General features: G+C 50.0%; 5 protein-coding genes across 5 annotated transcripts; 3 read left to right on the forward strand and 2 right to left on the reverse strand.

Annotated features, from left to right (window-relative positions):
* Nucleotides 1–1,658: 1,658 nt before the first annotated feature.
* On the forward strand, nt 1,659–2,892 carry MRS44_013816 (uncharacterized protein; the record flags this gene model as incomplete). Its single annotated transcript, XM_065617258.1, has 4 exons — nt 1,659–1,668; nt 2,016–2,198; nt 2,260–2,683; nt 2,733–2,892. 4 exons carry the CDS (start codon nt 1,659–1,661, stop codon nt 2,890–2,892), a joined length of 777 nt encoding a protein of 258 aa, XP_065473330.1.
* Nucleotides 2,893–3,773: 881 nt separating this feature from the next.
* Nucleotides 3,774–4,401, forward strand: MRS44_013817 (uncharacterized protein; the record flags this gene model as incomplete). Its single annotated transcript, XM_046268558.2, has 2 exons — nt 3,774–4,092; nt 4,160–4,401. 2 exons carry the CDS (start codon nt 3,774–3,776, stop codon nt 4,399–4,401), a joined length of 561 nt encoding a protein of 186 aa, XP_046124211.2.
* A 553-nt stretch (nt 4,402–4,954) lies between these two features.
* Nucleotides 4,955–6,293, reverse strand: MRS44_013818 (uncharacterized protein; the record flags this gene model as incomplete). Its single annotated transcript, XM_065617259.1, has 3 exons — nt 4,955–6,000; nt 6,049–6,158; nt 6,214–6,293. 3 exons carry the CDS (start codon nt 6,291–6,293, stop codon nt 4,955–4,957), a joined length of 1,236 nt encoding a protein of 411 aa, XP_065473331.1.
* Nucleotides 6,294–12,521: 6,228 nt separating this feature from the next.
* Nucleotides 12,522–18,756, forward strand: MRS44_013819 (uncharacterized protein; the record flags this gene model as incomplete). The annotated part of the gene is made up of 3 exons (XM_065617260.1): nt 12,522–16,949; nt 17,238–17,615; nt 17,800–18,756. 3 exons carry the CDS (start codon nt 12,522–12,524, stop codon nt 18,754–18,756), a joined length of 5,763 nt encoding a protein of 1,920 aa, XP_065473332.1.
* An 80-nt stretch (nt 18,757–18,836) lies between these two features.
* Nucleotides 18,837–20,881, reverse strand: MRS44_013820 (uncharacterized protein; the record flags this gene model as incomplete). The annotated part of the gene is made up of 4 exons (XM_065617261.1): nt 18,837–19,038; nt 19,113–19,436; nt 19,502–20,738; nt 20,854–20,881. 4 exons carry the CDS (start codon nt 20,879–20,881, stop codon nt 18,837–18,839), a joined length of 1,791 nt encoding a protein of 596 aa, XP_065473333.1.
* Between the last annotated feature and the right edge of the window lie 265 nt (nt 20,882–21,146).

Consider the following 21,146-nt stretch of genomic DNA (forward strand, 5'->3'; position numbering starts at 1 on the left):
AACGGCGAGTCCGGTAGGATCCATGGTTATGTGTCGATGAGGTGGCAGGTTCGAGTTGATGAGGGGCGCCTCGCGTTAAATCTCTCAGCCACTCATGCATGACGTTGTCTGAGCCTGTCAGTGTGACCATGCAGGTTGGTGTTTGGCGCTTCTGCCAGGCTGTAAGCAGCCTTATCGTATTTATTGTGTCTATCCATGGCGACAATGGGCTCTTCTAACACATGAGCTCAGACTTTGAGAAGCACAACGATGGCCCGCGTCTTTGAGTCCGCAACCCACCAATCCCTCACTCTTCGGACGTCCATTCCAGTGCAACCGGCACTCCCGCTTGCCATTCTAGATGCGGGCGCTTAGAACCTCGACTCCATCGCTAAAGGCTTTGCAGTCCCACTCAAATTGTCGGACAAGCTGTTCATCTAAGATGTTTTCTCTAGGCTCCCAGCCATAACTTCCATCCGACCACCTTAAATGGAATAAGTCCTTGCCCATCTTCCAAGCAAACAGTCAACCGAATACGCCTCTTCCTGCGCGGAATCTAGTTGATTAACGTGCATCATAAGTGTGACGATCGTGTGTTTCCCAAGGGATAAACCGGTCGTGCTGGGTTTATGTTGGCAGGAGTCCGAATCCTCAGAGGCTGAACCTAGATCGCTGCCTGGAGCTCGAGTGTCTCCTCCGCCAGTGCTCGGAGCTCTCACCAAAGACAATTAACAAGACGCACTACGCATTCACCGGAAGAGCATCAAACGTCAGTATACAACACCAAGCGTCTTACACCATCACAGGTCACATCAGTTCCCTCCGAAGCCCACGCACTTCTCGCTAAATTCGAAGAATAGCCTCTACAGGACGTTTTATTAAAGCGCATAACTAAGGGTGGCAGAACAACATTTCAACTACAGTTTAAATAGGCCCCTAATCCAAGGCAGCAACATACTAACAGGTCCGTTTCGCATTTTAAAGGCAGAGGATCGCCCAAGGCTTCACTTTCAAGGACAAGATCATTCAGTAGAAAATAGACAACAGAGGAGGAAAATACCATGCGCACAATAAGACAGGCTAGCCATTCTAGGGCTAAGATCCACTACGTGTTGCATATGCCTCTACCCAGATTGTCACACGAGTGCACCACAAGAGTCAGAGGGGTGTTACAGATCTGTTGCAGGTTCGGCAGGTCTAGTATCGTAGCCTCTCCTCGTCAAATATAATGAGGACGAAGAAGGAAGGCGACGAGGGGATAGAGATGAATCAATCAATAATCTGTTCTTCTCTATCTTGAAATCATCATTCATCTTGACTTACCACCCTCGTATCCGACACCATCGTCGCACGACGCACCGGGATCCCCGACACGATAATTGTCAACCTAGCACTGATACACGAATGCAGACATTGAAATAAAAGATCAGTGTGTCGATTGTATTATCCCCCCAATATCTAAGGAGCGACGAAGGTTGGTCTCTTATACTTGTGTTCAATCTGTTGATCTCATAGGCAGCAGGCTGCTGCCTGGTGCTAGTTGAGGTCGTTCACATTCATCGTGATCCTTGCCTAATTTTGGCCTCATTCCAACAACCTGATCTTGACAAGTTTCCTCCAATAGTAAGTGAAGGTCTCCGGAGCTTGACAATAATTGCGCTCCTTACGGCCGGCGCAGAATGGGAAGAGGTAGGTTTTCAACAAGGCCAACATCGCTGCTGTTGCCCTGCTAATTGTTACATCGATTGTAGCTCGTCGTCGTTATCTCCTCTCTTGCCCAGGGGCGCTCCTCATTGGCAGTGGGCAACATTGTCGGGTCCGCGATCTCGAACATACTTGGTGCCTTTTCTCTTGGCCTCCTATTCCACGAGAAGGGGAAGCCGGCTCAGTTCGATAGGAGCTCTCGAATATACTCCCTCTCCTGTTAGTGGTAACCAGTTTTGTTACGCCAGTCATATATTTTTCCTACAGGACGATCTGGCCGGTTTGCGGCACCATCTTGATTGCCTCTTTTGCTCTTTATATTGTTTCCATAGGCTGGGCCATCAACAAGGGCAGCCTCACTGCTCCAGAAGACTCGGATGACGGGAGCAGTGATGACGACAGCAACATAGATTCAACGAGGGCATCCATCGGCCAGGAAGATTCAGGGAACCAGGAGACTGATGCGCTATTACACCAAAGAGGCGGTTGGGCACATAGACCTCTGTCTCAGACAAGTTAGCCAAGGGCGGCGCAGTTTGGAACAACATATTTTCTACTTGGTCCTTGGTTTCTTAGCCATCTGCCTAGCCGGTTACATCTTGTCTGACGCCGCGACGAACATTACGGTCGCCATCGGCATTTCTGACGTTCTTTCCGGCGTCATAATCCTTGCTATTGCCACCACACTTCCCGAGAAATTCGTGGCCGTTATGCGCGGCCACCGAGGACATATTGGTATTGTGGCTAATGCTGTGGGAAGCAACGTTTTTCTTCTCTCACTCTATATGGGAATCATAATGCTGGACACCTCCGGGGAATTCAACAGTGGTAATGTCAATGTCACGGAGCCAGCAGTGCTCTGGGCTTCAATTCTGGCTTTCACGTTAACCGGCTGGTTTGGTAGCAGATTTGACCGCTGGATTGGAGATGCAATGTTGGCTGGTTATGTTGCCTTTATTGTGTTAGAGCTTACCGTCATTCATAATGTCGCTGATACGCCGTAATTATCATCGGGAGTCTGGCGGTTTCGTCTACTCTAACACCCTCAGCCGCAGTGCAACTGCTATAGGCCCCAAGAGCAGTCAGCTGAACCTAGCGGAGATGTTTGAGGCATTGAAAGCCGGCACAGCGGAATGTCCTCATCGCTATGAGATTCACCCCTACATGCCTAAGGTTGATCTTGTGCTGGTTGATCCTGCAATGCCCTGATGCTGTAGCCTCGTAAGGGTTCTACCAAGAGCTTTTTTTCTTTCCTTTCCCTCTTTTTTCTTCTTAGCCAATTCTGGGATTCTACTTCTCTGATTATTGTCTCATTTAGGAGTTCCAATCTCTCCTCCGCGGCGACTATACTGTAGGGTACCCTACCGCGGAGACGGCCTGAGTGATTGGCGATTCTCTTCACTTGGCGATATTGCTGCCTCGGTTAGGGCTAGTTGTTTTATACCCCGGATGTTTCGCGGGGTTCTTAAAGGATGGTGCGACGAGGACTGCCACCTTTGTTACCCTTACGTAGTAGGAAGCCGTTAGGGAGTCTGAGCGCCATCGTCTTGGCACTTGGCTAGCTCAAGGAATACGTTCTAGAATTAATCAGGGTAGCGAGGGCTTCTGCTAGTGAATCAAAAAAAAAAAAAAAAAAAAAAAAAAAGCTCAGGCGCTCGGACTCTCAAGCACCCGTTTGAACGAGGGTCTCATGATACATTATCTCAAACGCCCGGGGACTACGAAACAGAATGGTGTGGCGGCTGTCTCGCGCCTCGACAAAAATTGGTAGCTCTTAGTATCTATTTTAAGGAGATACAGACGGCTTTAGGTATTTTTAGACCTTGTATCTATTTCAAGCCCTGAGATAGCTCAACATCACCGACAGTGCCTGGGACCCCTATTAACCACTGTGACTTAGGCTGGTTACTATTGGCCAACCGGGATTCTCGAACGGTGTCATGTCCTCAGGGCTGTTAACTTGTTTACATGTTGTGTTGAGTATAAAAGCACGTAGTTCCTCTCGAGTTGGTACTCCTAATATCAGATCCAACTCAGATCAATCAACAGTCCCAGTCTTATTACTACTACTTCAGCACATTCTTTTCCCAATGCATCCCACTATTTTTCTCGCTGGCCTGGCTGCGATCATCCCTGCTGCCCTAGCAGAGGAGCTCCGTGCAGACGATGTGCCATCGGCATGCAAGGCAATCTGCCAGCCCATTGTCGATCTCACCAATACATGCGATGTCGACCCCAACGAAGCGGACAAAGATAACGACAAAAGAAGGAAATTGCGGCTACGCGAAAGCAACGAGGCTGATGAGGCTATCGAGGCGAACTGTATTTGCACGAATAAGAGCTTCGACGTTGCTGCCGTGATGGCGCTCTGCGCAAGCTGCATGGCCCAGAACAGCCAGAACACGGAAGGTATAAACTCCGGAGATGGCACGTTCGTGGATGACTAGATGTAGATGGCTGACACTCGGAGTATTAGATGTCGATAAGCTCATGTCGCAATGCTCCTTCACGTCTACTTCATACGTGCGCTCAGCTACGGCCATAGCCTCAGGCATCCAGGTTCAGGCAACGAAGCCAGCCATGACTGAGGCTTCTGAATCTACTTCCACGGCTGGTGCGTCGTCCTCCACCGACTCGGCTGGCAGCGGCGCCGGGAAGATGGCGGTTTCCATTATAGCTGCTGCAGGGGCCGGGTTGGTGTTGGTGTTGCAATTGTAAAGAAGCTCCAGCGGGGTACTGGAAATGGTGTCTCGGTGATGAATAGTGGAGTGGCTTTCAACCCTGTAAAGGCATGACAGCCTGGTGATGATGGCAACGATCCATTTTGTTCTAGGTCCCATTGGTGTTTCGGTCTCCGCCGGGAGTCCGCCGGAGTAGTTCTACGATCGATCGAGTTCGAATCGAATTCGATCGAATCTTGGCATTCGATAGATATCGAATCTACGGAAGACACATTCGATTTGATGCGAATCTACTAGAGGCACGTTCGATTCGATACGAATCTGCGGGAGATGCGTTCGATTCGATAGATTCGTAAGATGTCCCTGCCTGGGTATAAGCCGCCGGGCGTAATATAAATTGACTGACTGACTGACTGACTGACTGACTGCTGCTGCTCATCATATTCACTTTACCTAACTCTTTAAGCACGCTCAGTGCGACAGATCTCAACAATATCCAACGGCTGTTGGATAGACTACAAACCTATTGAATTCAAGTAGGCACTTCCTATGCTCATGTATAAAGCCAGACGTACTGAAAGGCTGTTGCATCACATCACGGTGCAGCTAATTGCGGCCAACCCTGCCGCCCCACCAACAACGGCTCCGGCAGCGGATTTCCCGATCACCGATCCTGCAGACGTGACTGCCGAGTGCCTGAAGAGGGTCCGGGAGGACTTCCGAGGCTCCAGTGGTGGCGTGCTTGACTCGGGCTTGTCAGGCAAGAGAAGACTCATGGTGTCAATCTCCTTGCGATACCGGTCATTGGTCAACCTCATGTGCTCCAACTGTTGCTGCTTCTCTTCTGCCTCAGCCAACTGTTTGGCACGTTGGGCTTGGTATTCGGCCTCTTTGATCTCCAGGAGCTTGTCATTGGTAATCTTCAGAGCTTCGCGATCACGAATTGCTTCTTCCAATTGGCGCTTGAGTCTGTCCTGATCGCCAGTGGCCATGTCGATTGTCTTGGGGTCTCCCTCTTCCAGTGCTTGATCCAATTCTCTTTCGTTTTCTCTCAGTCGTGACTCGATTCTCTGTCGCTTATTGTCCAGGTCTTGACCAAGCATTTGACCTGCGGAAGTCTCATCCAGGGTCTTCTTACCATCCACCATTTCCCGCTGAATCTGCAGGACAGTGTTCATGTTTTGGTCAAGGATATATGTGACAATGTCCACGGCCGATTGGCGATTGTTGTTGTGTCGGAAAACAGCACTACCCCTGGAGACCATATCACCCCAGAAATTTTGATTAGTTTTGAGCTGCTCTTGTCGCTTCTCAAACTTGTGCGCATCCTCCTGGTTCCACATTGTAGTTGCGAGAACAACTGTCTTGAGCGTTTCATCGCCACATAGTCGTTCGAAAAGACGGAGATTCTTATGGACAGATCCCGTGATTCTGGTATTGGTGATGGGGTGCAGGTAAACAATGCCGCTCAGCTTGACATTTTTCTTGTATGTCTGGCGAAGCCAGAATGCAATCTCTTTCAACACTTCCGAGTCCGTCCGATATGTGTCATCAAACCCCGGAGTGTCAATGAGATGAATTTTTCGACCGTCCATGTCAAAAGGGAAGCTCTCCATGTCAGTCGTGCCTGAGTATACTTGAGTGAGAAAGTTATTCGGTTTGGAGGATGAAGGATTTGACATACAGGAGCTAAGATCATGTCCAACTCTGGCATCTCCATTTGTAAGATGGGAGATGAAGGTGCTCTTGCCAGATCCGGTCATTCCCATGACAGCAATGAAGCGATCCTCGGGGCTATGCCTTTGTCAATCCACTTATCGGTGAAAGTCCATGGTGAATTGTAAGATACCTGTATTCTACATCGTCTCGGGCAGCCAGGGCCATGACCGAGTTAGGATTGTAGTCCGAGTCGGTGTTGGAACGCTGCATGGTTAGGACACAGGTTCTATGCCGAGGAATGGTTCTGTTGGGTTGGGTGGTGAAATTGTGAATTCAAGATAAGCGTATGGCTTGTTGGAGCAGACCCCAGAATGAAAGCAATCAGACCTCTAACGGACGCTATATACTACATCTACGGAGCCTTAAAGTCGAGCGATAGCCACACCCCACGCAGCAGTCGCCCACCAGCTGAGGCGAATTTGTCAACCTTGGTACTGCGCCTATCTCGCATCTGCAGATCCCGGCCACAACCAACCGCGCTGCTGATGTCAGATGGTGACGATGCCTGCATGGCGGGTTGAAATACTACCCTAGCTCGTCGCGCAATTGTTATCCCTTCAATTGTGATAAGCCTCCCGCCAGGTCACTACAGGGGTGTCTGGCCAATTAAAACGTGAACATGAAAGATACATCTATTCCCACCTAAATTAGCCCGTGATACTTGTCCAAACAGTTCTTCCTGTTACGAAGTGCGACATCGCATTGGTAGTGATTGATGACGCGTCGCGAGGTTCCCCTTATGTACTAGTCAGGTGACAGGGGTCCTGTGGGGCGAGTTACATCCGAGAGGCTTATCACAATTGAAGGGATAAAGTGCATAGAGTACGCAGTTGAAATATCATGCGCCACGACTTCGTCATCTCCGTTTGCCTTGGTTGCGTGCCATGTCTCTGTAAAGCTGATCACGACACGAGTAGGCCAATCGTAAGCTTCTATTTTGGCCCCCACACCGCTTAGCAAGCAATTACAGCCACGCCGATTTCCGGTTTCTGACACGATTTTCGCTGAGCGATTTTCGGCGAGTCTTGCGGCTTACGGCGCATGCACAGCGAACCTACAGACGTACCTACTACTACTACTATTGAGACAAGGGCTGCCTGTAATTTTTGATCAAATACAACAGATCTGGTCCGTGCACGCGGTCAGGTCCTCAAAAATGCGTTCAATTACATGTTTTTCGTCCCTGCACGCAGACGAGTGTCTTTGTTAGATTGACACCTGTGTGCGGTTAAAGAGACGTTAAAATGTATGAGAACGAACCGACACCCCGGCACGAACAGTCATCAAGCAACAGAACAATCATCAAGACTTCAATCAATAAGATCATCACTTTCTACTCCACAATCTACTGAATTCACCCCATCGTGTAATCATTATACCCATCGCGTATCCAACCGTCTTCAGGCCCATATATACGTATTAGTTCAATGGAAATTAACAAGGGTACTGGTACCGTTCGACCCAGACGTGATCTTATTGGCTGAGCCCTCCCGAACACAAGCCCAACCCGAGACCCTAAATCCATCACTGATCTGTGAGATCGTGCCTGCATTCTTTCTCTCAACAGCAAAAGAAGCAGTCACCATCACTATCACTGTTGGCTGCATTATGGAAGGCGGAGCGCAAGCCGCACTTGCAGAATAATTAGTTAGTACTTGCCAATATAAAGCGGAAGGAGATTATATTACATCCAAGAGTCCGCCCCCACGAAGATTGAGAGTCTCGCTGACTGGTCCATCTGGGCTAACTTGTTGTGACATAGGATTAGAGGGCTTCTGAAGAACTGTTGTGTTAGAAGGGTGCAGTTTAGGCCGGAATTTAATTTTTTCTATTTGCACTCTTAAGGAACACTTACCGGCGCATCCACGACTATGTTCGGACGGACGGCCGAATCTTGGCTGGGCGACAATGATGAGTCCATGGTGGAGCCGAGGAGTGCTGATGAGTAAAGATGTTTGTGGATGTGTTGTTGAGATTGGTTTGCACATCGTCCTTTTCATTGAGGATACTATCTTCTTATATATTTTGATCCTGACTCGCATAAGAGCCTCATAATTGCGCCTAACCTTGCACAGTGGTATCAGGCAAGGCAGACAGGTTACCGCCAGGAGCTGCCTTCGGAGACGGGATGATTCGAGAATCATTAGTGACATGCCAGCTGTGCATCTACGGCTAACATACACCTCCATCAAATGGGTCCTACGTATGCGTCTAAGATGCGGCGCCTTACGCTGCGCCCGCAACGCGTACCATGAGAAGATACGAAATTCGGGCGAAACAGCGAAGTTCGGCTTATGACGTCATGGGGGGCAATAGGTTCAACAGGCCACGAATTGCCTCGCAGAAGATAATTAATCAGCTACGGTGCCTAAACATTTAGCTTGTAAGCGAAAAATACCAAATCCTATGCAAAATGGACACATTAAGCCGTTTTCGCAAACCAGCTGCAAGCCTAACGTCGCAGTGATCAATTAAAAAGCACTTTTGTATTCCATATGTTTCCCAGCTAGAAATGAAAATTGATCCCGGCTGTATTCGTCCAACTTTGTACCTGTCCATTTATTATAACTATGCAATTTGTGTAAATTGGATAACTACGGGACTTCTTGTCTTGATAAAAATACATCATTGTTAACGCGGCTCGGGATGGAAATTGTTGCAACCTACATAATCACCGCGGTAGGCAGACCGAAAACAAATTCTGTATGACGATATCCATCAGCTGCAACCATATCACACCTTCCACTGCAGATTCTGACGGTGGGGAACGTCATCATCTCAGCCCTTCTTGTCATTGCCCTTCCAGGCAGACCGAGCCATCCTCCGTGCCATCAGAGATGATACCAACCTGGTACTCGAACAACCCCACCGCCTGAACTGCACCAGTATGAACACACTGGACTGAGGGATGTTCATAAGATTTATGAAGTCTGTCAGCAGAACCTGCCAACCCTGCCTCAAAAACGGACCTTCGAGACGGACTACGAAGCGGATACGGACACGGACGTCCGATCCAGACCAACGATCTGGACCCACACGGGCACCAATTCGGACATATGTCTAGAAAAAAGACCAAAGAATTCCATTTGTTGAGTCACAAAGGACTTTCGTATCCCTTATGCAGTGGAGGAGCACCAGCTTCGTACCCGACAAGGATATCGACCAATGAGACAGTAGAAGATTTTGGGTACATTCGTTTCACCTAGTTTAACCTGTGATAGAAGTACCAGCAATCTCGACCAGTACAAAGAGCGACATCACATTGCTCGCAACCCCACCTTGTCATTTTCGGCCGCTGCTGCCGCCGCCGTTGTGGCCTATTGAGGCTATTCCCGCTAGTCTCACGAAGGGCTGCTCGATTCTGACGGATCTCGTCAAACCTCTTGCCCTTACACCCTAGGCAGCTAGACCTTTTGCCTCTGTTGACATGATTATGCTGTGATACAGGCACAAATTCGTCGCCCGTCTTAAATAGCTGCCGTGACTTGCCCGTCTTTGAATAGGTCTCGAAGAGGCTATCCAGACTGCATTGTCGCCACTCAACTTGGTCTTCAAAAGGGACCCATTTTACAGGGGCCTGCTGTTGTAAAATGAAGCTATTGATAAGGGCAACCTCCAGCAAGAAGGACCAGGCTAGAGCCCTCCGAGGCCCCTTAGGGACCTTATGGTCATAGCCAAAGCCGGCTCGAAGCTGGTCTCCGATGTCAACGGAATTCATTTCATCGTTATAGTCAACAGAGGCAGACGGGATCCAGACCTCTAGCACAGGGTTACCACCAAAAAACGCTGTATTTGCCGTGCTCGAGGATGTGTTGATGTTGGCCGCCGACGGACCCGTTGTTCGAACTCGTTTCCAATATAAACAGTGGAGAGCAATAGCACAAGGGCGTTATCCTTCCACGCGATTTGATTAGCCTAATGTACCGATAGACAGGTTAGTAAGGGAAATATAGGGAAGGCCGTCAAAAGAGAGATATAACAAACTAGGTTATCTGACGTCGGCACAGCTTCTAGGTGGTTCCAATCCCAAGGCAGCTTGCCTGCTGTGTCGGCGGCCTTCCAAGCTATTAGCTCTTTAAACAGCCCACAGTTCGTGCGGCAAGTGCCTGTAGCCCCGATGCCTCAGCTTCGAAGGACTCGGAAGAGCTTGGGCGAGGAAAACAGGCTATCAAGATAGACGTGATATATCGCATTGGGCAGCTGATTTATTAGTGCTGGAACGACGCTTTGAGTCGGGTTGAGGGACTCTTGGTCCATCTTCTTCTGCCGGACTGTCTATTTGCCCACAGGCCCGAAAGGCGCCTTCGGCTCATAGAAAATCCAACGCAGAAAATAGCCTCGTTGGGCCACAGCCCAAACTTTGAAGCCTTTGGGGGGCGGTTTTGTAGGGATAAGAACTGTCAGCTTTGATCTCCAGCGCTGCTGTCAGATCAGATTAACAATCAGATATATCAATCAGATCAATCAAATCAAATCAGATATGGATTTTCATCAGATCAAACAATTCAGATACTAGCCTCTATACATCTGATATATCTGATATCCCTTAGGCAACCTTGCAATCCCATAGTTGGATAGCTATTACCCTAGAGCTGCCGGATCATCTATATATTCCGACCCGAGAAAGTAAAGCTTGTCCTACCATGCACCGCGTTACAGGCAGGGGTCGGCAGCAAAGCAACATTTATCCGGGGCCCTTGCCCAGGTCCTGGGAAGAGGCAAATATTTCCCCCCTTTTTCTCAGAGTATAGCCTTTGGTAGCCAGGCATGCACCACCTCTAGACCGTCAGAAACTCGCCTCAGCTATCTAATCTGAAGCTGTCCACATATTCTGCTGTGGTCCAAAATGTCGGAGACCCCTTTGAAAGACAGCTTTGCTGGCAGCACGTCGCCACAGCCGCCACTTCCCCTATTTCCTCGTCTCGGATCCCGGCCTAAGGGCATTGCCAAGCAGTATGATGAGGCTTTGGCCTTAGCCTCAACTACTGATTCTTCAGTTGACGACCTTTACAAGATCACTTGGGGCCAACGACGTTTCATCATAGCAAGCCTCTTAGATAGGAGGAAGAGTAGGGGCCGGCGAAGCTGGATTGGAAACCATGGCTGGTTCCTAGCAGAATTGAGGACGGATAACACATCTAGCGGGGATATTTGGTGTTGCCGGCTCTGTGATAATAAGGGCACGCCGCGATTTTTCAATGCTCAATCAACATCTTCAGCACAGGCCCATCTTTACAAGTTAGCAATCTGTCAGACAATTGGCTCCACAGGGATCATTGATGGCACCAGTCAATTGATGAGAATTATCTAAGGAGCAATTGTACTATACAAAGGAGAAAGACGTTGCTGTCTTATATAGAAGACGGAAATCCGTGTGGAACGGAAATTCCGAGTGGAATTCCGGAAATAATCCGGTGGGCTATGCCGTGTGTGCGACAGGCTGATATGCGACACAATCCTTCCCTTATCCAAGGACATCACTAATAGTGTCAGAGCTCATAGGGTCACTGAGACCTTCGAACCGGGCTCATCGGACAACTCGTCGGTCCTCGACCTTCAAAGGTGCGCATCTAAGAAACGACCAGCTCCTCCTTCCTAGGTTCTTCCCCGAGCGAAGATGGCACGGATCAAAGAGCTATCAGTTGGCTATATTGTTGATTCTAATCTCCCCTTTACTACCCTCGAGAGTACTTACCTATAAGAGCTATTCCGTCACCTGGATCCTGATCTCTGTCTCCAGGTGCCCTGGAGTCGAAGTACGGTCAGGAAAAGATCTCGAGGACATAATCTCTTTGAAGAAAGCAGCCATCAAGGAAGAGCTCAACACGGCTATTATCCAGATACATATCAGCTTCGATCTCTGGACCTCTCCAAACAGGCTAGCTTTTATTTCGATCTTTGGTCATTTTATCAATCAGAGCAACTTATTAAGTCCGAAGGACTTCTATTACGACGATAACTTCTTACCACGACAACTTGAATTGAAAAAGCTCCACTCGACGTGGATTGGTCAGATGCGTCTCCACTCAACATGGACTGGTGTCATGGCGGGTGCACGGTCTTTGCTGTCGGCCTGCCAACGAACGCGTGTCGCCAACGCGCAGTCCTTCCTCATTCTCATTCTTCCTCATCAAAACGTCCCTCCAATCCAACATCCTCATGGCTGATTCTATCCCATTACCGAAGGTTTGCAGGAATTGCAAGCAGATGAAACTGGCAGATCAATTCATTTCGAAGACGAAGTCTTCCATAACATGTGGAAGACTTACGGCTAACTGTCTCGACTGCAGGAATCGGCAAGCCTCACTCGCCTCTAAGCGTACTGCGGAACAAGCTGAGTTATCCCCAATACGTCGAGAAGGACTGCCATTGATAGACTTGCAACTATGCACACCAATTCACTCACAAGGGCCTATTTTGCTGGGGACACCAATTGCGATGTCAACACGAGCAGGCGCGCCGGTGACTTCCCGACCAGGTTCCTTGATTGCTTCTCAAGAAGGCGTACGACTTGGAACGCCGATCGAATCTCCGATGTCGAGCCCTTCTATTTGGCCGAGACCAGCCCGGGAAAGACACTCCCGCCCACCTGTGCAGCTGCAGCAGTCGGCTATTGAACGCCCGGGCATGGAACCTCGAGATTTCGAGCTCCCAGATCCTAATTGGACGCGTGATCTGTCGCATTGCCCGTTGTCTGACAGAGATAAGGAGCTATTGGAGAAGTTCTGGACGGAGCTGGAAAACGACCGGATGGAAAACTGCTTCCGCTGTCAGGAGACATGGTTCGACATGGGCTTGAAAGACGGCGTTTGCAAGCGTTGCATAGCCAAAGACAAGAACAAACAGGAGGATGAGCCTCTGTTTTTTTCGGCCGAAAATCAGTTGGATTTTGGCTCGATCCCCGCATTCCTCCCTCAGTTGACAAGAATAGAAGAGATGCTAATCGCTCGAGTTCATGTGTTCGTGAACGTCATGAAGGTCCGGGGCCAGCAATACAAGTATCGTGGCCATATCGTGCACTTTCTCCGCGATGTTGGCAAGGTGTATCGCCAACTTCCTCTTCTACCTTCTGAATTAGATGTTATCCTGCTACGCCCCCCGAATGCAAGCGAGCATGCCCACCTTGACCGCCAATTCAGACGCCAGTTCCGCGTACGCCGTCGCTGTCTACAGGCGTGGCTGGATTTCCTGCGTCATAGTCACCCGGGTTACCGAGATATTACCGTCTGCCAGAAGCGGATGTCAGTGCTACCCGAAGACGGTGATGTGCTTGATGAGGTTGCTGCTGTAGATATTACTGATCCTCTTTCAACTGATTTGGGTGTCACGGAGAATGACGATGTTGAGCCGGATGAGGTTGACCAGTCTGCAGTGCCAGATCTGCTACCAGAGGATACCGAGATGGAAGCACTACATTCGCACATTCTCGGCGAAGAGCGCGATGAAACGATCCCTGTACGACCGTCAACACAACATCAGCTTGAAATGCCAGATATTCGGAGGACACCAATCAATGAGTTTAACCGATCACAAGCGCTCCTGTCCCTGGCCTTTCCCACACTATTCCCTCGTGGTCAAGCCGATTTCGTCGAGCCGAGGTTGCGGCCCATCAAGTATGCAGACTACATACAGCATGCCCTACGATGGCATGATGGCAGATTTGCCCGCCATCCCACTTTCCGGTTTGTGGTTTTCAACACGCTGATGCGAGCACAGGCGCGGGCCAAAAGCAGCTACTTCGTCAAGAAACACCAGCAAAGGCAGGGTCCAATAACGCGGGATGATCTACTGAGGGCTTTCCAGGACGCTGAATCGGCAGAAGCGCAGCAGTTGCTCAATTCGATCAACCGCCAGACAGCGCAGCTTCGCGGGACACGGCCTTATTGGTACCGAAAGCGTCGAGAGCTTGAATCTTATGCCTACAACCTCGACTGTCCTGGAGCCTTTATTACTTTCACCCCGGCAGACTTACATTGGAGGAGCCTCTATCAGCATCTGCCCCAGTTCCGAGACTGGCAAGAGTTGCCCGAGCAGCAACGAATGGGCATGTCCAGCAAGCTTCTTAGGGACAATCCACATATTGCAGCTTGGCACTTCTACAGGCGGTTTGGTCTATTCAGGGATATTGTTCTGAAGCGGAAATTCAACGTGACTGATTATTGGAACAGGTATGAATGGCAGGGCCGCGGAAGTAGCCATTGCCATGGCCTATTCTGGATGGACGGTGCGCCCAGTGTTGACCTGGGGAACGAGCATACACGTAAGGAGTTTGTCCGTATCTGGGGGTCCCATGTGACAGCTCTCAATCCCGAGCCAGCTCGAGTGCAGCAGCAAGGAGAAGGCAACCCCCTGGCCATAAATCCCTTGCGGTATCCCCTGACGTTCCAATGGCTCTCGCAGGTTTTGAACCGTTGCCAACGCCACCATTGCAGTGAGACATACTGCCTACGGAAGAAGAAGGATTCAGGGGAGATCTCTTGCCGCTTTTTCTTTCCACGGGATACGAGAGATACGGCCGACGTTGTTCGGCGACAGGGACAGTCTTACTTTTCCTTCGAGGCGGCCAGGAACGACAGCCTGATGAATCACTACAACCGGTGCCTCAGTCTTGGCTGGTTAGCCAACATTGATATATCCCCCTGCACCAGCCTTCAGGCTGTGATCAATTATGCAGCCAAGTATTGCAGTAAGATGGAGAAGCGGACGGACAGCTATGCCAGCCTCGGGCGGCAAATCTTGCCCCACGTCTCGCACCATAACCCTCTTCTATCTTTTGCCTCGCGTCTAATGAACAAATTGCTTGCGGAGAGGGATTTCTCGGGGCAAGAGATCTGTCACATCTTGCTCAACTGCGAGTTGCAGGAGGGCACTCGTGTTGTCAGAGCTGTTGATTGCCGTCCATACGAGCAGCAGGGACGGTCTCTCCGCCTCCAGGGTGATCATGACGACGGTGAGGTCGTTGGGGTATATGACAAGTATCTTTCTCGCCCTAACCTTCATGAAGAACTCACCTATCTTGACTTTCTAGCCAACTGGAATACAAGCAAGAGGGACGGGACAAAGTGGACACGTTGGGGTCGTCAAGCCAAGCCTCGTGTTCTATACTACTTCCCGCGGTATAACTCTAGCCGTCAGCATGACCAATACGGTGATTTTTGCCGCGTCAAGCTGATGCTGGCCCATCCACATCGCGATCCCAACCAACTGCGCAAGATCAACGGCGTTGAGTACGCCTCTTACGCATCTGCCGCCGAATTCTGTTACGGAAACCACCAACACCCTGACGATTACTACGGCACACCTGACGCGGAGGAACGCCGGCCGGATCCGGATGAGTTCGAGCAAGAATATCACGAACCTGACCTTGTGGAGGAGGACTGGCTCGAGCTTGCCCGCCAGCTCCCCGACTGCCCACCAAGCCAGGAGGCAATAGATCTTCTTGGCAGACGGGATATCGACATCCAATACGATTGGACACCCCACATCGGCCGCTATGCTGACCCAGCAATCATTCAAGGCGACTATTGGCGCCGTCAGATTGAGCAACATCGTCTCGATATGGATGTTGAAGACCTGCTTTTAGAGGTCCGCGATACACTCAACCCAGAGCAGCGGATAGTATACGATACCTTTATTGGACACTTCCAAAGCGGCAGCGAAGAGCAGATTCTGCTCCAAGTTGACGGTGGTGGCGGGACAGGCAAGTCCTACATGATCAAGGTGCTGTCTTCGCATCTTCAGAGGCTCGCTGGTGGGCGGCCCAGTCCGATCTGGAGAGCTGCACCCACGGGTGTTGCAAGCAACCAGATCATGGGGACGACCCTACACTCTCTCCTCCGGCTACCTGTTGATAGGGCTTTTGCAGAGCTATCGCCAGCAGATGCTGATGCTATCCAGAAGAAGCTGCGGGACGTTCGGTATCTCGTGATCGATGAAAAGAGTATGCTGGGTCTGCGCCAACTTTCGTGGGTTGACAAACGCCTCCGCCAAGTCTTTCCCGACAGAGCAGCCGACTTGTTTGGTCGCATGAGCATCATCCTCGTTGGTGACTTCTTCCAGCTGCCGCCGGTTGCGAACAAGCCTCTCTACTTTGATGGGCCACTCAAGGACCTGCATGAGATCTCTGGCCAGATACCGTATAGGGCATTCAGCCACACCGTCTTCTTGAAGAAGATCGAGAGGCAGCAAGGCGATGACCAGACTGGTTTTCGTCTCGCGCTTGAAGAACTGCGCGGTCTGAAGTTATCCGTCGAATCATGGAAACTTCTGAGTCAGCGCGTGCAGGTCAAGCTAAGCCAGTGCGAGGTAGATAAGTTCGATGCTGCTCTCCGGATCTACAGCAAGAAAGCTCGTGTCAATGAGTACAACTACGAGCACCTCGTCCATCTGAAGCAGCCAGCAATCCAGGCCATGGCCGAGAACATCGGTAATGGTGCTGATAAGGCAACATCTGAACAGGCTGGCAACCTGGTTGGCCAGTTTCCGGTATGTATCGGTGCTCGTCTCATGCTGACCCAGAACATCTGGCAGCCAGCCGGTCTGGTTAACGGGGCACAGGGGACAGTGTATGATATCGGTTGGGCCCCCGGCGCTGATACACTTCGTGACCCGCCGTGTGTCATTATGATGGTGATGGATAAGTATACCGGGCCGCCTTATCTAACCACCGGTGACGGGCGTGAGATAGTACCCATAACCCCCGTGAGGCGAGACTTCTTTCTTGGGACATCTGCGTGCACACGAAAACAGTTTCCGCTTATAGTATCGTATGCCATTACGGTTCACAAGTCACAGAGCATCACGGTGGACAAGCTGGTGACGGATCTGTCTGAACGGGACTTTCAGACAGGGCTTAGCTATGTTGCGGTGTCGAGGGTCAAGATGCTAGAGGGCTTAATGATCGATGCCCCATTTGAACGGGCATCTCTCTGCTATGAGAAGCTACCTGATGGCAAGAATAGTTCCACGAGGCTAGCACGCCTGAGGCTATATAAGTCCTAACCGATTAGTAGGTGTTTTGATGAAGGTCCGCGACCAGGACCGGCGGAGGCAACAGCAACTTGATCAGCCCCTTTTCCATCCTCTTTTTTCTTAAAATCTTAACGATATCCAGAGTTAGCAACATTAGCAATACAGCATGAAATTTCATCCTAGGCAATCCTCCGCAACATAGAGATACATCCTTCGGACTTTATTACGCCCTCCCCACCTCCGGTGAGGGTGTCACCATATTTTAATATCGTTAGGTTCATCCGAGCCTCTCCGCAAGGTACCGAAGCATTCAAAGCATATGCTAGGGAGCAGGAAGAAGCAGGCATTTATAAGCTTGCAGAAGAATCAACGGCCGAGCTTGAAGTCATACAGAACAACGCTACGAGATGGAATTCGACCTATATGATGATCGAACGCGCCTTGATCAAGCAGTCTGAGCTGAATAGCTTCATTCAAGAGCTAGGTCTGGAAGCGGATGCCTCAAGAAGGCCTCCTACAGCTGATATCCTGACCTCTGATGACTGGAAGGTCCTCAGGGAAGTCCGTCATATCTTAGAGCCGATCTATAATATGACGATGAGAACACAGGGATGGGGTACAAGCAGGGGGTCACGGCCGGCTCTGGGAGGTCATGACGGGGATGGAGTTTATTCTGGAACATCTCGAAGACTGGCGGGCTCTCTATGATGAGAAACCCGCTCATATAGCTATGGAAGCAAGGCAGATAAGCCAGGGAGAGGAGCCTGAGCTAGCTATGGGTGTGAAATCAACATCTACGCGGTCACCAGCAGTCGGCCAAACCCGAGAGCGATCCTCACGCCGGTCGCGACTACCATCAAGGCTTCAGGGGTGTGAGCTCACGCCGTTACGCCGCCATCGCGAAACAACTCTTCCGGCTTATCCACATGCCCACCCACAGTTCAACGAAGATGCCCTCCCTGCGCATTCTCGGGATGACTACCTACAGGGCGATGCTCGCTCTATGAGTATTATTACTAGTATGGAGGGTCAAGAGCGTGCAAGCATTAAGGCGAGCATCAATAATGCTTGGATTAAGCTCAACGAGTACTATACTCTTCTCGGACAATCGCCTCTATTCGCGGCCTCTATTATTTTGAACCCGGACCTTGGTCTCCAGTGGCTGGAGGCTAATTGGACCTCCCCAGAGCAGCTACAATGGCTTCGGGATGCAAAGGATGGTACCAAAAACTACTTTGAGCGTTGGTACTCAAACGATGATGATGCATCTGAGGAGAGTATTTTCACCACGCCGTCATCAACGCCCCAACCTGAGAAGAGCAGGTTTGAGCAGTGGGTAAAAAGCCGGCAGCCTAAGCTTTCGGCAACAGGGAGTGAGCTTGAACGATACTATAGGCTTGAACCGGAGCAAGTGAATGACCCTATTCAGTGGTGGATCGATCATAGGAACGCTTTTCCATGCCTGAGCAGATTTGCGTTGGATATCCTTGCTATTCCGGCTATGGCAACTGACTGTGAGAGAGCATTCAGACTTGCGAAGCTTACAATCACCTCGCAGAGGCATTCACTGCTTGGATCGAGCATTGAGTCGGCCCAATTACTGAAGAACTGGATCAGGGGAGGGGCGTATTACTCCCAGGGGGCTATGCTTGAGCAACAAGGCCAGTTAGAGCCAAGGGCAGGGTGCCGAAGCCGGGAATAGCTTCACGTGACTTATAATATATCAAATATCTATCAATCAATCAATCAGATCAGATATAGAGGGTAAATTATCAGTTCAGATCAGATTTGGGTCCTGATTTGATTTGATTGATCTGACAGCAGCGCTGTTGATCTCCCCGTATAGCGGACCATACACTCATCTACCGCAATATTCATGCCCGGCTTGTAGATCTTGATGGACGCATCTTGTAGGATTTCGGACCATTCATGGACCTTCTTGAAGTTCAAAGGGATGCCGTTATCAGCAGCGAGAAATTCAGGGCTACAGGTTCGAAGTTGACGATAGAGGAGGTGAAAACGGTCATATATCATGAATTTGACAATAGGATGAGATACTTCAAAGCGCGCTTGAAAAGGCTATTCCTCTCGTTGGGGCCAATCTCGCCCAACGTATCCTGCTGGTACATGATCCTGTACCATCGCGGATGCAATGAGTCCAGGGCAAACTGGAAGTCTTCTGCCGTCATCTTGTAAGGCATAGTCTCAGGATCAATACCCGGGCATATCTCGTGATGGCCAATAACGGCACTCCAGGGGCAATCCAAATTGTCCTGTGGCGGTACGAAATATGGCGCGCAGAATTGGATCTGGAAAAACGCAGGCTGGGATCTGTACCATGTTCCCACATTGTTGTTTGTGCCAACCTCTTTGCTATGACAACTGTAAAAAGTAACCAGTATACATCTCCCGACAAGGCGACGGAATTTGTGGTCGAATGATCCCACGTGTGTCTCGATAGTTGTCCAGTATCCTTTGAATGCCCGATAAAGCTGGAGGAAGTACAAGCGGTTCCAAGTTGGAGGGCATGAACGGTCGAAAGCTGCTGAAACACGTATTCAGACCAGCTGTCCTTGGGTGGTACAAAATTGCGGCTTGTCATCCAGCAAGGTAGCTCTTCAGGCAGTTGACTGTCTTCGTTGTCGGAAAGTGTTGGGGCATAGACTGCCCAGGCTTCCGCGTAAATTTCCCAAATGGTCTGTGAAGTGACGTTTCGACTGGCCTGGGCTGCCGAATCCTCCATTGTTTGCTTTAGACCTTCCAAAGGGGGCAGAATGCTGCGGCCCTTCTTCGCTCTCAGCCGATTCCAAACAGACTCCATTTTAGAGAGCATATGAAGGCTGTAGGCCCTCGCTATCTCCTGAGTTGCGATCTTTGCTATCTTGTAAGCCAGGTCTTTTCCTCTGGACTGTTGGCCTTCTTCAAAAAGTTGCCGGGCTTCTTCGAGATGCTGCAACAACAATACTTCGATGGTCACCCTGGATGTAGTCAGGGTCTGAACGTTGGATTGCGACACCAGGCGGCTTTGAAGTGGGCTTCGTGGAATGTAAATATTGACAAGTACGTCAAGTGATATATGCCCATTGTACCAGTCAATAGTTTCGGCTGGAACCCACAGCATTCCGGATGTCTTGATGGATTGCTCCAGTCCTAGACCCTGTCGCTGAAAGCGAAACCGATGTGGGTCAGACCGATCCCGCACCACCCATTCCTTGAGCCAAATCCAGTTGTCGTATGCAACAGGTTCCTCGGCACTGAGAGTATGTATGAGAAGCCGGCAGAAGAGTTGAGCAGTATAGAAAGACAAGATCAGCCGGACAGAGAGTTCCCCCTTATTCAAGCTACCTGATTCAACTAAATGCGGAGCTGAAGCCTGAGTGAACAAATGATCGAGGGGAAGGATCAGCCGTGCCGCTTGAATCAAAATCATGGTTTTGACGTCTTCGGTAGGGATTATCCAAAGGGGGCAGTGTTTGCTTTCATCAGACGCAAACGGTACTCTTCGGGAAATCTGACCCACATGAGGGTTCAGGTCGGGATCAAAGTAACACTGATCCCACATTGTGAGGATAGTTCTGAGGCGGAATGTGACTTCCTTGCGGACACCATAGTTCGCGAGAGTTTTTCGCTTGTAGAATCGATCTGAGATGCCGTTTGTTTGCCTCCCATGAGCGTAGTAAGGAACTGCGACTGATTTGTTTCACAGGTGCCCGTTGGCAATTATGACTCGACGCCCAGAAATCATCCATCATTTCCTCGCTCAACGAGAGCAAAGGCAGAGATCCTGACCCAAACACACGGTAATCGCTGAACATAACAGCAAACATTTCTTTGTTGCAATTGTATGCCTTTGCACGTATGATCGCTGGCACTGTGGAATCGGGATGGCCAGGATTTGATTTCTGAGTCGGTTTTGACTTCGACATGTAGCTGCCGTGTCGCATATCAGCCTGTCGCACACACGGCATAGCCCACCGGATTATTTCCGGAATTCCACTCGGAATTTCCGTTCCACACGGATTTCCGTCTTCTATATAAGACAGCAACGTCATTCTCTTTTGTATAGTACAATTGCTCCTTAGATAATTCTCA

This window comes from Fusarium solani, assembly GCF_023522795.1.
Source record: "Fusarium solani strain SB1 chromosome Unknown bctg00000009, whole genome shotgun sequence".
Taxonomy (NCBI): Eukaryota; Fungi; Ascomycota; class Sordariomycetes; order Hypocreales; family Nectriaceae; genus Fusarium; species Fusarium solani.